We start from the raw sequence: 16788 nt of genomic DNA, 5'->3' as shown, positions 1-16788 counted from the left end.
TCCAGCAGACCCCTGTGACCCTTTAGTTAGGATATAGTGGGTTGGATAATGGATGGATTATATCTCTTAGGTGTTTTGCAGTCTTCTAGAAGCATCATTTTCCCCAGGTGACATTGGTCAGGCTAGCTTAATGTATTGCTATCACAAGCCTTCATCAGGATGTATGAAATGAAAATGATGATGATTATTTGGATGGTAATTTGTGTTCTTTAGGTACCATAACAAGACCTTGCATAGATTGGTTCAAAGATATTAATAGATTCTTTATAATATGAAAAGTTTTTTTCTATTTCATCATGCACAAGAGAGATGACAATCCTGGAAAGATCCCATTCACCCACACACCAAAAGCTATTCCTAGGTGGCCAAGTTACATTAGAAATTATTAAGTTAATTGTTAATATGCATATATATGTGATCTGGAAGGAAAACAAAAGAACCCAGAGAAAATCTGTCACATATACTGTAAACCTTAAACAGGTAGTAACTGGACCAGAATACAAACCCAGGACCCCAGCACTAACCACTGCATCACCATTCTGTTCCAATAGTTGTTCTTATGTAGAATATTTTGGGAAATGCCCATTTAAATTGTTAGAACATAAGAAGATAAGAAATTTGACAAATGAGAGGAGACCGCAGGTGGCAATGTTCCTCAGAGCTAAACCCAATCAGGACACTTACAGGGAGGCATGGGAGTTGGAGTCCAGAGAAAAAGCTCTGTCAGGGTCTTTGGGGACCACCAGAGAGTACTGCCATACGGGGGGATTGGTCTGCACTGGTTTTCATATGAACCAGAACTGCTTCAGTGGACAGGAGACTAGACTAGAAGAAATTTCCAGGTCTAACTTAAAAGGAAGCCAGCTGCCTCACTTAAGTTGAGTCAAAGTCAGGAGGTAGTGGGCAGCGCTGTATTGGAGGAGGTGGGAGGAATTGTGATTGGTTTATTTTGTTGGAGTTTGTTTGAAGAAGGTTCCTTCTAAAATAGAAATAATTTATTTGAACCTGGAATTGCGTTGAGTATTGCTGTGTCTGTGGTTTGAGGCTCAGTGGCACCCCCTTGTGGTTACACTGGCTTCATTCTTCAATGAACTTCCCGTTAATTTCCCCAGTTGCTTCCTCACATATGTGATTCATCCTTAAGTTGAAACAGTACTACTGGATCTACTTTATCAAATCCTTTGAGGATTTTGAAGACCTGGTGTGGTCGAAATTTAACCTGTTATTAAAGAAAGAAACATCCTCTAATAGGACAATTCAGTAAACAGGCAGGAGAAAAGCTGCTCACTGTATCTTTTAATTAATTACTCCTCGGCAAAATGTCTTGTAGGGAGCATTCTTCAGAATAAGTCCATTACAGCATGGTCAGAATGGTCAGAGAAACTAAGGATAGAGGTTCATTTTATAAACTGTTGAATTTACATACAGTGTCAATCAATGCATACATTTTACTCTGGTTTGTTTGTTGGTTTACACATTATATAGAATAAAAGTATATTATATTATATTCTGTTTTTTCTTATACCTTTTGAGATGAGACGCCACCCTTGAAATTTCTGTGCATATAACAACTATACATTCTAGTGTATAGGACATCTGCTGATTTCTTAGTCATCCTTCAGTGCATTTTGTATATTACATCAACCTTTCTTCTAGTACATTCTTTATTTACTTAACCATCTCAGAATTTTTCTTAAACGAAATCTTATATTTCAGTGTACATTTTGTTGTTCACTTGATCTTTATTTGGTTTTTCACATTTTTTAACCCTTTATGCTATTTCTTAAAGATGAATGCTGTGCTACCCTAAAATTATTCTTCCACACTGGGTTAAGTCACTACACCCTGGCATGCACGTGTTTGCTCTTCCTTGCACAGCTTCATGTGCTGCTATGTCTTTTTTATAGTATTGTGACCAGATACTTCAGATGTGGTTTCATAAGTATACTCTGTATTCTAAGCATAATATCTCTATATTTATATTCAACAGTTTTTATGATAGAACCTAACATTTTATTTGCCTTTTTGATTGCTTCTGTATATGACGTATTACTTAAACAATGAAAATTTTGTCTCAGCATAAACCCCTGAATCCTTTTCAGAGATTATTTCCTGTAGGTCAGTGTCTCCCATGTTGTATTTATAATTAACGTTCCTGTTACCCATGTGTAGCACTTTTGTTTTACATTAAACTGCTGTGAAAAAGATAGAAGGCATAGCAGTCACTCAACCCGACACAGACAAACGCAGGAGGCACACTGATAAAAAACAAATGTTTTATTTTCTTTTTCTTCACCTGTGGGCAACATCTTCCATGTTTCCCATAGGTACAACACAGTCCCAATAAGCACAACGATTACACACAATACTTTCTCTCTCTTCTCTTTTCTCCTCCACTCCTCCCAGCAAGCTTTCTCTCCTTCCTCCTGACTCTGGCTCCCAGAGTACTGGCTGCTGGCTCCTTTTATAAGGCACCCGGTAGTGCTGCAAGTGCTTGATGACCTATTTCTAGCCGCACTTCCAGGGTGGCGGAAGAACTGTTCTGTTGGGCTCAGCAGCAGCTACAGCACCCCCTGGCAGTGCCCACGGATCCCAACAGGGTTGCACCAAACTCCAACTCCCATGAAACCCTGCAGGAGTCCTAGGCACTGCTGCAACCCAGGGGGGCTGCCATCTAATGCTCCGGGGGAGGTAACGCTCTGGATAGGCTGCCTACCCCGGTCCTCGCAGCGTGGAGGCGTCCCGGCCGTCCGCTACACTGCATATTCCAAGTGTTCACCCAGTTGTGCAGCTTGCTACATTCTCAGTATGTGCCATTTCTCCAGTTTTAGTGTCATCTGCAAATTTCATAAATTGACTAACTATATCAGAATGAATGTCATTAATGGAAATTAGAAAAAGTAACAGTTTTAGAACATGCATTCCAGTATCCTATACCCCCATGACCTTGCCCAAAAAGATCTGTGTTTCATTTATTGAGCTTAGGATGAATTAAGCGAAATTGGATTTCAATGCTAATATTCTTTTATATACATTGAATATGAAATCTAGATCACTGTGGATTGAACAGGCAATAGTAAAAATATATGATAGGAGGTGACTTTAGGTTTCTAATGTGAATGGTATGAAATATAGAGTAGTTAGACAGGTTGAGGAATTGGAAACCTCAGAACTCATAGGCTATACTCTCAGATGATTGGAGAACAAAATTTGTATTCTGATCAGAATGGGCAGATTATTAGAATGACAGCAGCATGTCAAGCTGTGTAAAGGCTGGAGCATTGGGCAAGAATATCAGTCACGACTGAAATATTAATATTCACCCAAAGGCATGATTTAAATTAACAGCTGCCTTCTTGAGGGCTTTGAAAGATATGGGTTATTTTTAGAACTACTGTAATTCCCAATGCTTGATTTCAGAGGTGATATTTTTGATATTTTGGTGGAGCTCTTTTGGATATGCTTGCACAACATAGCTTTGTGCTATTTAAGTAAATATGTCAACATATTAATCTAACCTCAGCTATTTTAGATTCCAGCTGCCCTTTTCTTGTATTCATTCTGGTCACTTAAACAAAAAAAAAAATATTCAGTAATAGCACAAGGTATACCTTTTAACAAAACATGTGAAGCAGGATTTGGAAATGTAGAAAACAATGAATTGAGAAGTCATAAAAAAATCATAATTCTCAAGTGGATGTATTACTATTGGTATACTGTACATCACTTAATTCATAAAGCAGGCAAATGTGGGTTACATCACAGGGCCACTTAGGGCCATCTTTTCATGTAATAAGGTCAGTTAACTTGCTATATTTATTTCAGCTTGTTAATTTTATTTATCTATATTATTATCAGTATTGTGCATGACACCAATATTTTGCTTACATATCTTTAATGACATTTAGTCTTGCATGCAATGAGGGATAGACACGGATAATATAATTTCAGAATTTTATATTTATATTTATATAAACATACAGCACACAGTACCTCATTATTTTAATGAGATACTGTATTAACATTTATCAAAGGTAAACCTTTTATCTTTCAAATATCACGTTGAAAGATAAGACACATTTTTAAACTTGCAGAGGAAGAAAGACCAGATGGCACAGTGGCATAGTGTTCAGTTCTGTTGCTCACTGCTTCTGAGTCCAGCTTTGAATCACAGCATAATTGCTGTGTATGTAGAGGTTTGCTTGTTCTTTTTGTGTCCTTTGGTCTTTGTCTGGGTACTCCATTCCCACCCCCCAACCAAACCCATTAGTGTGCATGTTAGGTTAAAGTGTAACTCTAAATAAGTCTGCTGAGAGAAAGAGTGCATATTCACTAGTGTGCTCTGTGATGGAACAGTGTGCTATCCGAGGTTGGTCGCTATCTTGTGCTCAGTGCTAACCAGATTTGCAGTGGCAATTATGACCCTAAATCACGCATTTTTTTAATTGAAATTAACTTGTGCCAAAATATCAAGAAAAGTGGAAAAAATTTTCAGGTAACACATATGACCTTTCATAATTTGGTGTACTTGATTTGTTTTTAAACAAGCTATTAACTCCTTATCGCGAGCATTCTTTTTAATTGAATTTTAAATATATTCCATTCAATTCAATTCAATTTTATCATCCAAAGAGGGAAATTCAGTTTTTCAGTAGGTTTTACAGAAGAGACATAACAATAAAAGTACATCACAAAGAACACAGCAAATAAATATAACAGTGGGCTTAATAATAATTAGATCAAATATATTAGAAATTAAACCACCATATAGACTTGACAGATGATTGATACAAATGCTATCTGTTCAATGATGTAATGATTTAATGATGAAAATGTTAAAATGTTCATCCATCCATCTGGACAGGGTGCCAGTTCATCTGTTGTTGAACATACACACACACACACACACACACACACGCACACACACATACACACACATACACAGGGGCCATTTTAAAAATGCCAATCCGGAGCACCCAGAGGAAACCCATGTGGACACATGGAGAACATGCAAACAACACACTGTGCCCCTGGGATACAAAACAATAATATTTCTCTTATTTATAAAAAAAGATGTGGGCAGCAAGGTAATACATTGGTTATTGCTGCTGTCTCACAGCTCCACAAGACTATTTTCAAATCTCAGCCCTATCTCTTCTTGTGTGGTGTCTGAACATTCTCCCCTAGTTTGGGTGTTTCATACTTTAATTGTCAAATCTGCATTGTGAGATATGATTTGTGCTCAGTTTGTTTTTCTCCTGCATTTGGAGATTAAACTTTTTAGAATGCTTTCTCTCTTTATTTACTGAGTATCTGGAATCATCCATCCATCCATTCTTCAACCCGCTATATCCTAACTACAGGGTCATGGGGGTCTGCTTGAGCCAATCCCAGCCAACACAGGGCGCAAGGCAGGAAACAAACCCCAGGCAGGGCGCCAACCCACCGTAGGGAGCACACACACACACACACTAGGGACAATTTAGGATCGCAAATGCACCTAACCTGCATGTCTTTGGACTGTAGGAGGAAACTGGAGCACCCGGAGGAAACCCACGCAGACACGGGGGGAACATGCAAACAGGACCCAGGAAGCGAACCCGGGTCTCCTAACTACGAGGCAGCAGCGCTACCCACTGCGCCACCGTGCCGCCCCTGTTTCTGGAATCAGTCTCCTCAAATTTTCTGCTACACAAAATATTCTGAGAAAAACATGGATGATCTGTGTCTTTTCAGATTAGAAAACATTGATTAAAAATGCATCACTGAAAATGCTTAGTACAGTACAATAGGAAACAAAACTAAGTAGAAAGGTTTATAGCCAAATAGGTACAACATGCAAACAACCAGCAATAATATCAGCCATATATACTGTACTTTTACTAGGTGAGAGATGAGAAAACATAGACTAAGCCAACCTCTGTCTTGTAAATCCAAACTTACTTAACCCTATTATGATAACAAAACATTGATGAGAACTTGGTTACATTTTTCTGTTGAGATTATTACCTTTAAATCCATTATGACATTTACTTTGCCATTTTGTTTCTGTGCATAATAATATACCAATAACTTTTGTTAAACATTTTCCATGTCACAGCTTTTGTGATACTTGAATGATAAAATGAGTAAAATCACATGTGAGCTTTAAGTTTCCATTGCAATCTTTATATTTGTGTCTGCCTTTTCCTAAGTTGATGTACATGACTACAGTAGAGAAGTTAGTGTATGATGAAAATTTGCATTTCTGAAAGGATTTTCAAGCCCATATTTAATCATTTTTACACTTTCTTACCTTATTCTTAGTTGAATGTTTTTTGTTTGGTACTGTTATGAAACTTATATTTTGAATAATAATAAAAAATCATGCCTTTATATATATATATCTATCAATCCATTTACTGAGCCTACTTTTTCCAGTTTCAGGTTTATTCATTTTTTAAGTTCTTAAAATATTTAACAGTCTGCTCTTTAATTGTAGTTTTTAAATTTTTAATGTATTTTATTATCTGCAAATGGTTGAAGTTATTCAGTGGTGGACTTAGGTATTGTTGTGTATTTCTTCTGTGAGTAAAGTTATGCGTTTGTTTTTCCACTTTTGAGCGTCTCACAGTACAAAAATGTCCCTTTACTAAGTGCACTTTATCCTGCCAGTTCAATAACTGAATGCTGCAATTGGATCTTGGCTGCAAGCATTTTATGAGTCACTCTGTTCCACAGAGAGTGTAGCAATGCATTTATATCAGTACAATGTAATAGCTCATAGTTCTGGGAATTGGCACATTTGCTGAAGCTCGTGTATTGCTTTGCTTTTGTTATACATTCAAATTAAAGGGAGCTTTTATTTAACTTAATACAGGATATAATAGAAGTTTTAGGCAATATGGAAGAATTTTCTTTTTTGAGAAGTTGTTTCAAAGTTACATTCCAGAAGAACACAAAATAGACTAATGCTATGGGAATGCTGCTGCTTATTGTACAAATGTATTTGAAAGCAAAGAAGGGAGTGTGCAGCCCCCAAAGCAGTACTCTTTTATTCACTGGCCTTAGCACCATCTCTGTATAGTTTGCATTTTTCCAGTATCGGTGTTGGGTTTTTACAAGGATGCTTTCTTCCCACATCTTAAAGACATGTATGCTAGGTTAATTAGTGACTCTAAGTTGGTTTATTGTGAATGAATGTGAGTGTGTATGTGAGCATACCCTGAAATGGACTGGCACCCCAGCCTTGATTCCTGCCTTCTACCAGGTGCCGAAATTATTTAAAATTTTGAGTACATGCATAATTCAAGGTTCTGTAGAACACCTTTTACATGAGCTGACAAAGAATTAATACTGGCACACTGTAGAACAAAAAGTAAAAATCATATCTGTTTATTGTCCTTTAGGGAAAAAAAACTTTTATCAAGTACAGTAGTGGCCAAAAGTTTGGGCAGTGACACAGATTTTTTTTTTACATGTTTCTATGGTAAACTGAAGAATAATTATAAATATTTCATAAGTGTCAAAGGCTTTGATTGTCAAATAAATCAAATTTATGTAAAGAGTCAGTATTTACAGTTTTGACCCTTCTTCTTTATAACTTCTGCAATTCGCTTTGGCATGCTGGATGTCAGCTTCTGGCCAAAATCCTTCCTGGTGGTGAACCATTGTTGTCTTTTTAATGCTTGGAGTTGATCACAATTTGTGATCGCCACAAGTTCTCAATGGGATTACAATTTGGGGAGTTTCCTGGGCATGGGTCCAAACTTTCAGTGTTATGATCTTCAAGCCACTGTTAAAACTTTTGCCATGTGACATGGTGCTCCATCATGCCAGTAAATACAGAGCTCATCACCACCAATTTGTGACTGGATTGGTGGAAAAGTTGCTCTTGGAGGACATTTTAATACAATTCTATATTTATGGCAGTGTTCTTGGGCAGAATTGTGAGTGGGCCCACTCCCTTGGATGAGAAGCAATCCTATACATGGATTGTCCCAGGATGCTTCACTATTGGCACAACACAGGAGTCATGGTGGATTCACCTTTTCCTTCTCTGGATAATCGATTTTCTAGATGTCCCAAACAGTTGGAAGGAGGATTCATCTGAAAAAATATCTTTGCACCAGTCTTCTGCTGTCCAATCCTTGTACTTCCTGCTGAATTTTAGTCTGTCTTTGAAGTTTTCCTTGGAAAGACGTGGCTTCTTTGCTGCCCTTCTTGACACAAGGCAGTTGTACAAAAGTCTTTGCCTCACTGTACATGAAAAATGCACTCACTCTCACCTGCTGCCAATACTGAGCAAGCTCTGCGCTAGTGACAACACGATTCTGTAGCTGACTCCTCAGGAGGAGATGGTCCTGGCACTGACTGGACACTTTTAGCTGATCATTTTGTGCCTAGGCCAAAATACCCCTGAAAATGTGATAATGTTATGCTAATAAAGCTCTTTGTAATGAATTAATATGCATCTGATCACTCTGCACAATAATATAAAAACAGTTTGAATTTCCTCCACAAGAACTGAAGCTGCAAATTTTGCAAAACAGAAAGAACATTTGTGTCACTGCCAAAACCTTTGGCCACTACTGTGCTTTCCTTTTCCTTACACTGGTCATCACAATCTTAATATCAGATATGTAGTCCCTTGCATATACAGTAGAGACACATGTATTTAAATTCAGGTTGTCTGATTAGCTGATGATATTTGGAAATTTGTATCTATATATTTTGTCTGTTCATTTTAGTTTGCATAGAATCATTGTGTAATAAGCAATAGTTTATCCAGCACTCTATGACAGGTTAATCCCAGCGCAGCAGTCCATAGCTACCTGCTGTCAAACATGCTACTAACAGATAGTCAGGCTTATGCCCCTGATATTTTTCTCATTGTCAGCTCAGCTGACATCCTATTAAGTCCATAGTCTTTGTGCAGAAATGTTAAACCATTTTGTGCCTTTATATATTGCTTTCATCCACTTCAGCCCCTTTTTTTTGTTCCCCATACTATTTTTTAAAAAAGAGTTTACCGTTCAAATTAATATTATTTATTGAAATGGAAGACTTGATCAGCAGCCTAAATAATCTCTTTGGAGCTAACATTCTTCTTGAAACCTCTGCACTTTGGGATTGTCTTTGAACAGTGGATGAATAGTGAAACATGAGTATAGACATGGACAGGAAGTCTATTGATAGTTTTGTGCTAAACCCTCTATCACTGTTAATGGTTTAAATTTACAGAGTGCAACCAAAACTACTGTTGAATATGGGTCTTGGAGGCTAAATAGCCTATATCTGGTCAGTGAAACCCTGGAAAAATACTATTTTAAAACTGAAACTGACCTTTTCTTGTTTTAGAATTACTAACTTTTAAGCACCAGTGCTTTACTGGACACTAGTATTTGGAAAAAAGTCTAAATTTGCATAAGCCACACTTATTTGGGGTGTTAATAAGAAATGTAACGATTTTCTTCATAATAGTTGCATCACGTATTTCAAATGTTAAAATGTGTGCTTCAATCAAATACTTTAAGCCTAAATATTCTCGATAGCAATAGGAATTTAGAATTTTTCACCCACTGACAGAGGTTCTTAGAGAGCTAGATTCCTAGTGCAAGATCATAAATACCATCATATTCGACTTGAAACAGTCTAAAATAATACCCTATATGAATATGTTTGGAAGTTTGTCATTTGGGACCTTCTGGGAGTGGCTCCTAAATGGCTAGAACACCTGTAAAGAAACAGATATCAAAAATATTATATTAATGATCAATAATCTCAAAATAGCATAAAACAGCACAACGAAAGTTTATATTACAGATCCCCATTTTTTGTAAGTTTTGTGAAACTTTGGCCTGTCATAGCCAATGGCCTAAAAAATGAGGGTTTTTCAGGTCTAGATATATGTGTGTGTGGTGGGGAGGGGGGGTGATAGTAGAGATCCCCAAAAGGCTTCACACCTTGCATAACCAAACATCAAGACAAATCAAACAATATATCATATGTTGGGGTTTTCTCATACCAGTGAGTCAGGGGGTACTGGACAAAAAATTGAAGTGATTTCAAAGCATTCCTAAGTAGTTCTTATGAGTACAATGAAGGCATTTTTTAAATGTTCCCCATTTTTCTGCCAAAATTGAACAGCGATCCTATCCTTTCATCTTATGTTGTTTAAAGGAAAAAAGAAAATTAAATGTCAAATAGTAAACAATGTGATTTTTGACCCTTCAAAGAACAATAGGCACCTTTAAATAGTGGATTTGGATACTAATAGTGTATTTGGTTTGTTCGTCCTGTGATGGACTGGTGCTTTGTCTAGGGTTTCTTCTTGCCTTGCAGTCTGTGCTAACTGGGATAGGCTTCCAGCACAGTGCCCCCCTACCCCATCCCCTATACTGACAGCGACACTGCACTGGATTAAGCATAATATGACATAAAATTCTAAATTGATGAGTAGTTAGCAGTACCTTAAGCAATGATGTATGGAAAACCACATTAAGAATACCATAGGTAGGGTGCAGTGAAGCCAGTTTAAAAAAAAAAATAAAGTAATACAAGTAACTAGTGGGAGTTGTTTGGCCAGGACAGAGAGTCTTTGGTCTCAGAGGTCAGATGAAAAATGTTGACCCCAAACAGATCGCTTAATTTATATTTATTGCTTTAAGTCAATGTATTGATTGACTAGGATTGGCCAGCCTTATGTGTATATTATACACCATTTGGACTTTCATTGCTGTCACTTTTATTTGTAGTAGTAGCAGTAGCAGTGGTACTGTCAGTTGTGCGAATGCATTACAAATTGGAACAAATGCAGCTCCATTTTTTGCAGTATGTTAACTTTTTTTTCTCATCATAATTTACAATAGTTTAGGGATTTTACATATATTTTGACAAACAGCATATCTTTTTTATGGCTTTGCACATGAGATATTTGCTTTATTTTTAAACATCAGTAGCCAGAATGTATAGGTAGAACTGAAATATCCATGATCCCTACAAATCAGTGTTAATGATTGTAACTGTTGCTGATGAGAAAGCATAAAGTCAAACATGAAAATATCTCAACCACTCATAAATATATCACATTCTCAATGATTGTTTTTCTAAAGCAGCACTGTGGTTCTCTCTGAGCAAATGTTTAAGTTATCTGTAAGCTACTGTATCTTGCCGGAGGCTCCAAGCCACCCACATGCTGTAATTCAATGCAATAATTAAATTTAGTAAACAAATACTCTCATAGTTTTCAGTGCACGTGATTATAAATACATGACAAACAAAAGCCAAGTTTCATCTTATTAAAAATGCACAGACCTTTCAAAAAATAATAATACCACGGGGACAAAGAAAACAATTGTTTCTTTTTGCTCCCGGAAACCTTAGCTGGGTAGTCTAGTGTGTTTCGCTCAGGCCTGCTCCTTTAACAAAGACTGCTTATTGTTCTAGTTTGTTCACTTAACAAAAAATGTTTCCTTTTGTGTTTTTGAACAGAGTATGGTGGAGGAGTTGTGTGCTGGGCCTTGTATTGCACTTGAAATCTGTGGCCCAGAGGCACCCAAAGCATTTAGAGAATTCTGTGGACCAGCTGACCCGGTAAGTTAGCAGGAACCACTCCTGTAAATTTTATGTACATTTATGTGTACCTCAATTAGACACAGGGATTTTTGTTTTTCACATTTTAATGACTTTACACAAATGTCAGAAAGACCTGGAATGGCTGCTGGCTAGTTGACTCACTAAAAGTTTAATTATATTAATTCATTTCATAAATTGTTAAAATGCAGGGGATAGAAAAAAATGAGTCAACAGTCTAACATGTGAGCCTGTGTTAGGATATAGCAGGTTGGACAATGACTGACTGAGGGTGAAAACATCTTAGATACCTGAGATTAGTGATCTTTGGCCTTATCGCTATCCCAGAAACTTGGGACACAGCTCCTATTCTTCAGAGCTTACTGTTTAGGTCTGTTTATGACACTGTATTAGTCTTAATGAAATGATTTTTCCTGAAAGCTCATATTTATACATTGTGCTATCCTGACATTTTTATTTAGACTGACAGATTTGTATCTAATGTTCTAATTGTTACTTTGCTGTGTTCATTTCTTAATGAACTTTCTGTAATATCACTTAAGATTCTTAAACCCTGTCTAATCCAGTATAGAGTCAGGTGTGGCCAAAGTCTGTCCTGGTAGCATAGGCCGCTAAACCTTTACTGTTTTCAAGTCTTCTGGTGACCACATTCATATACACTCACAGGGTTAGTTTTGCATCATTAATTAACCCATTCCATATGTTCATTATAATTGTTATTTTGATTGGATGGCAGTGTTTTTGTTTGGAATTACATTGTGCGTGTGTGTGTGTGTGTGTGTGTGTGTGTGTGTGTGTGTGTGTGTGCGTGTGTATGTGTGTGTTTGAGTTCTTTCCCACATCCCAAAAATGTTCCCCTGGATCTGATGTGGAATAAGATGAGAATGTGTTTTTGCTATATTATATTAATTTTATGCTTTGAACACAGTGATACATCATGATGAATAATCTTCCTTAAAATAAGACAGAAGAACAAAATAATTAAAAAGTAATAAAGAATTGTGCTTCAGTTGTGTCTAAATGGTGATATTGATTCTTTAATTTGATATGCCACTTGCTTATACAGAAGTTCACTACAGTGTTACACTGGTAGAAGTACCCTTAAGAAATATAGCCTTGAGTTGACATATTTTTGCCACATACTGAATTTCAGCACCATGCATCTGCATAATATTCAGTTTCTCCATTAAATCAGACCTATATTTTCTTTCTCAGTATTTTCTTTTTTCTTCTCTCTCTCAGAATGTACTTGTCAAGTCATCTTTATGAACCCTATATTTCTCCTGTCTTTTGGTTGATGTGATCTCTGAGCTGCCTACACTTATACCCTCTTTAGTCATGTATAGCTTCTGCTAGAGTTATAAAACGTGTATAATATAAAAGAAAGAAATTGCTTTGCATTGTTCCTTTATTGAACCAAATTAATCTGGTTAAGAAACATGGAGACTAGAACTTATCTTGGTAGCATCTAGTGTAATGGGGCAAAGTCCATCACAGAGTGCATTAACATAGAAACCCAAACTCACACATATGGGGCCAGGTTGGAGGTGTCAGTCATCCAGACACATACATCTTTGGGATGTGAGTGAAAAGACAGAATTTCTAGAGAAAGACCAGTGCAAACCAAGGGAGAACAGTAAGCCCCATACAAATTGTGACCATTTCAGAATGTCGCTTTTTATATTACTAATCATGACATCATTTTGCTACATATTTATACATCTTCATTGTTAAATATGCATAAAATTTATTTTGAAATACAAATTCCTTTGCCAACAATATTGTTTTGCATGTCTTACTCTTCATATTAACATATAATCCTCCTTCTTCATGAAATTATATACACAGACTGTGAACTGTTTCAATACCTGTGGCCTAGGCTTTTGTTACTATTTACTGTATGATGTGAAGAAATATTATTGTTGAAAAGTGTGTTTTAATACTTATTTTCTGACTAGACCACACATGTCGGAGAGTACTATTCAAAATCATAAAATTACTGTATTGGTTTTTGCCCAGAGTTTTTTGAAATAACAATTAAGGGAATAAAAAATGCAAGAAAACAATTGCCTCAGTGGAAATTCCGATTTTTGGAGTGATCATAGAATAGTAAATGTAAAATTGTATGGTATGGTTGTACACCTATTTATTTCTTTATGTACTGTATGTATATACTGTATGTATGTATATATGTATGTACACTTGTACTCTTTGTCTAGAACTATTTAAGTTTATAGTAAAAATATTTTGTGCTGTTGGAGATACCATAGCTAGTCTATTAGATAGATAGATAGATAGATAGATAGATACTTATTAAAATGTTTTTAATGTATCAGGGTGTGCTACTTTTCCAGAGAGGAAGCTAGAGCTTATAGCCAAAAGGGGTCAGAGTGTTAGTTTTGTAATGATAACTTTCTATTAAAGAAAGAATATATAAAGTTGTTCATTTTTAGAATTCATGGTTTCTTATAATCTTAATTAATGATGAATCCAGTCTGTGACCCAGTGGAATTTATGTTCTTGCCATCTTCTTTTTAAATTTACCCATAGTTTTGTTTATTATGATCCATTTACTGCACTTCACACAAATAATATTTTATGTTATTCTGCTTGTATTTGCATGATGTTGGTAACAGGTATGTTGGTAAATTGTATGATAATAATTAAAGGCATTAATTATTCTGTTTTTATTTTACAATCAATTAATTTGGTATACTCTATTTAACAAGGAAGACAAATTAGCTATATTCAGTAATCTATTTACTTTTATTGATGTATGCAACAAGATCATGTAATACATGAAAATAACATGAGCAAATACAGAAAGAAGACATAATTATATTGGAAAAATAATTTGGCTGTGAAAAAGTTTCCATTTTAAAATCTCTGAGCAATTTCACTGGAAGGTATACTGTATATAAACACTGTTTTTTATTATGTTTATAGTTATTGGGATGTTTCTATAAAACTCTAAAACACAAATGCTTATGAGTACATGAAGAATTTGCTTTCTGTGATATTTTTGCTAGTACCTCTGAAATGGTAAAACCTATTTTTGTTCATTCAACATCTGCTTAACATCTTAGTTTCTTTAAGACTTATTGGTAACATTTTAGTCTGGGTATCCATTAGAAGACCTATTAACAGCCTGCTTTTTCATAAACATATCGTAAGCCTTTTTAACATGGTATAAAACAATGACATCTACTGTAGCCTGTTTCAAAAGTCTTGTTATTTTTAATGATAACATATAGGTTTTAATAGCTTAGTTGATTAAATATTTATAGACTTAATAGCTGGTACATAATGAATACTTAAACTCATGTTTGACCTAATCAAAACTATGTTCCTTTTGTTTAATTAGATTGATGGGCATAAATGGCAAATATATCCATTTAAAATCTAAAACCCAATCAGAAAGTGAAGAGATGTGAATACTTTCAGAATCCACTGTATAAGATGATTTTTGTCTTTAATTTACCAAAGCTACAAGATAGCAGTTACATAGCAGTTTGTAGTATTTTTCTTTTCATAAATAACTATAATTGCATTAACTTTATAACAACTTGCAATTTGTGGCAAGCCACGTGAATCTGGCTTCCCCTCAATAATGGTGAGGACTGACGAGTTAATATGATGACTACAGGGAAATGACTTAACATGTTTTTCTTTTTGCATTGTTTACTTCACTGTAAAATCAGCTTTGGTTTCTTTTATTCTCTGTGCAATGAAAACAGTCTTACTATTTTATGTAGTCATGCAAACTGAAAAACTAAAATGTAACATGAAAATGAATTAAATAATATGAATTTGTTGACTTTTATATTTTTTATTCTAAAAAAAATTGTATATGCAGTGAGTAAACAGCTTTGTCTGTAGACTGCCTTGCTTAGGGGACATCATGTCATACATAGAAGCTTGAGCCTGCTGGGACTTTTAGAAACAGAGCTGTGGTTTCATTTTGCAAAATACAGATTAACTAAGTTCCACTGAGACATTGTCTTTCATTTTCATTAGAACTCTTTTTGTTCAGTTGTTTATTGAGTGAGCAGTCTGTTTCAAGTACACTCTTCCAGGGTGTTTTGACAAAATTAAGATAAAGCAAAGATATTTTATTTCTCCAGTGACAAATACTGTAATTATTTTCATCATTTTTTTCTAGAAACTGTGGTAGATACGCCATTGTTTTACAGATATAGGAAAAGCTTCATCAGTCTGACTGTATTAGTCCTTTGCAAGACTTTCATGTGAACTGTAAGAAAATGCAGATGGCCAATTTTTATTATTTGATTTGACTTTTTTCCTGGAAACAAAGTTACCAGGTGGAAAGTCAATACAAAATTAAGTGCATTTTCTTTTTCTCTTTCTGCTTTTTGTTAAAATATAGCCTTCTGTGTTTATTGTTAAATGAAATATTTAATATAGAAAATAATGTACACTAGCTAATAATAATTCTGCTTAATTTCCATATATGTACCCTGATTCCCAACCATATGCTACCTCCTAGAGTACTAATAAAATTAGCTTCTTAATGAAACATTATTGCTCTTTACCGTTTATGTTTACCTATCATTTACGTACACATTATGCATTGTGTCAGTGTGGTAACTTTTCTTACAGTACTTTATTGATCACATTGAAATAAATTGAAATCCTACAAAAACTAGTCTACTCCAGCTTTACTAAATTTAATGCAAGAACTAAACAATACTTTTGGCTGAAACATAATAGCAGAGGCTTAAGGAATGTATCCATTAGTTACTTTGTATAAAAAGTAATGGAAAGTGGTGGACTTCCAGAAAAACCCAACACCCAAGAAATATACATTTTGCATTTATAAATGTTATTACAAAATTTAAAATATAAAAATCAAAACAGCTGAATTAGTTGAAGTACAGACTCAAAAATGCCTGACTATTCTTACTAAATCTCTGTAAGGTGATGTTCATATGCTTTATCAGAAATCTATTTATAGTTTAAACATTTTGGAAATGAATGCTAAAATTTCATACATGGTGTTTAATGCAGTTTTTAGTGCTGACTTATGTCTGCCAAGGCCCTGAGATCAAATTTTGGTTGGTTCACTGTTTCTGTAAAATTTTTATGTTCCTAAAAACTGTAGTTTCTTGTCTTGTCTCCAATACATACTAGTAAGGTTTATTAGTGAATTGAAATTATTCTCATTGAATAATGATTGTGGATTCCCTGTTGTAG

General features: G+C 35.3%; 1 protein-coding gene and 1 long non-coding RNA gene across 2 annotated transcripts in view; one reads left to right on the top strand and one right to left on the bottom strand.

Moving 5' to 3' along the window:
• nme7 (NME/NM23 family member 7) overlaps positions 1-16788 on the top strand; it is a 212231-nt gene that overhangs the window by 142401 nt on the left and 53042 nt on the right. The window contains exon 10 of the mRNA XM_039745178.1: positions 11473-11574. Coding sequence (XP_039601112.1) covers positions 11473-11574 — 102 coding nt within the window. The remainder of the gene's footprint in view (positions 1-11472; positions 11575-16788) is intronic.
• The window catches only part of LOC120523664, a 136533-nt gene that overhangs the window by 92434 nt on the left and 27311 nt on the right, over positions 1-16788 (bottom strand). The gene's annotated exons all lie outside the window — the stretch shown is intronic.

Source organism: Polypterus senegalus, chromosome 2 (assembly GCF_016835505.1).
Source record: "Polypterus senegalus isolate Bchr_013 chromosome 2, ASM1683550v1, whole genome shotgun sequence".
NCBI classification, from domain to species: domain Eukaryota; kingdom Metazoa; phylum Chordata; class Cladistia; order Polypteriformes; family Polypteridae; genus Polypterus; species Polypterus senegalus.
This window is presented reverse-complemented; position numbering and strand designations above follow the sequence as displayed.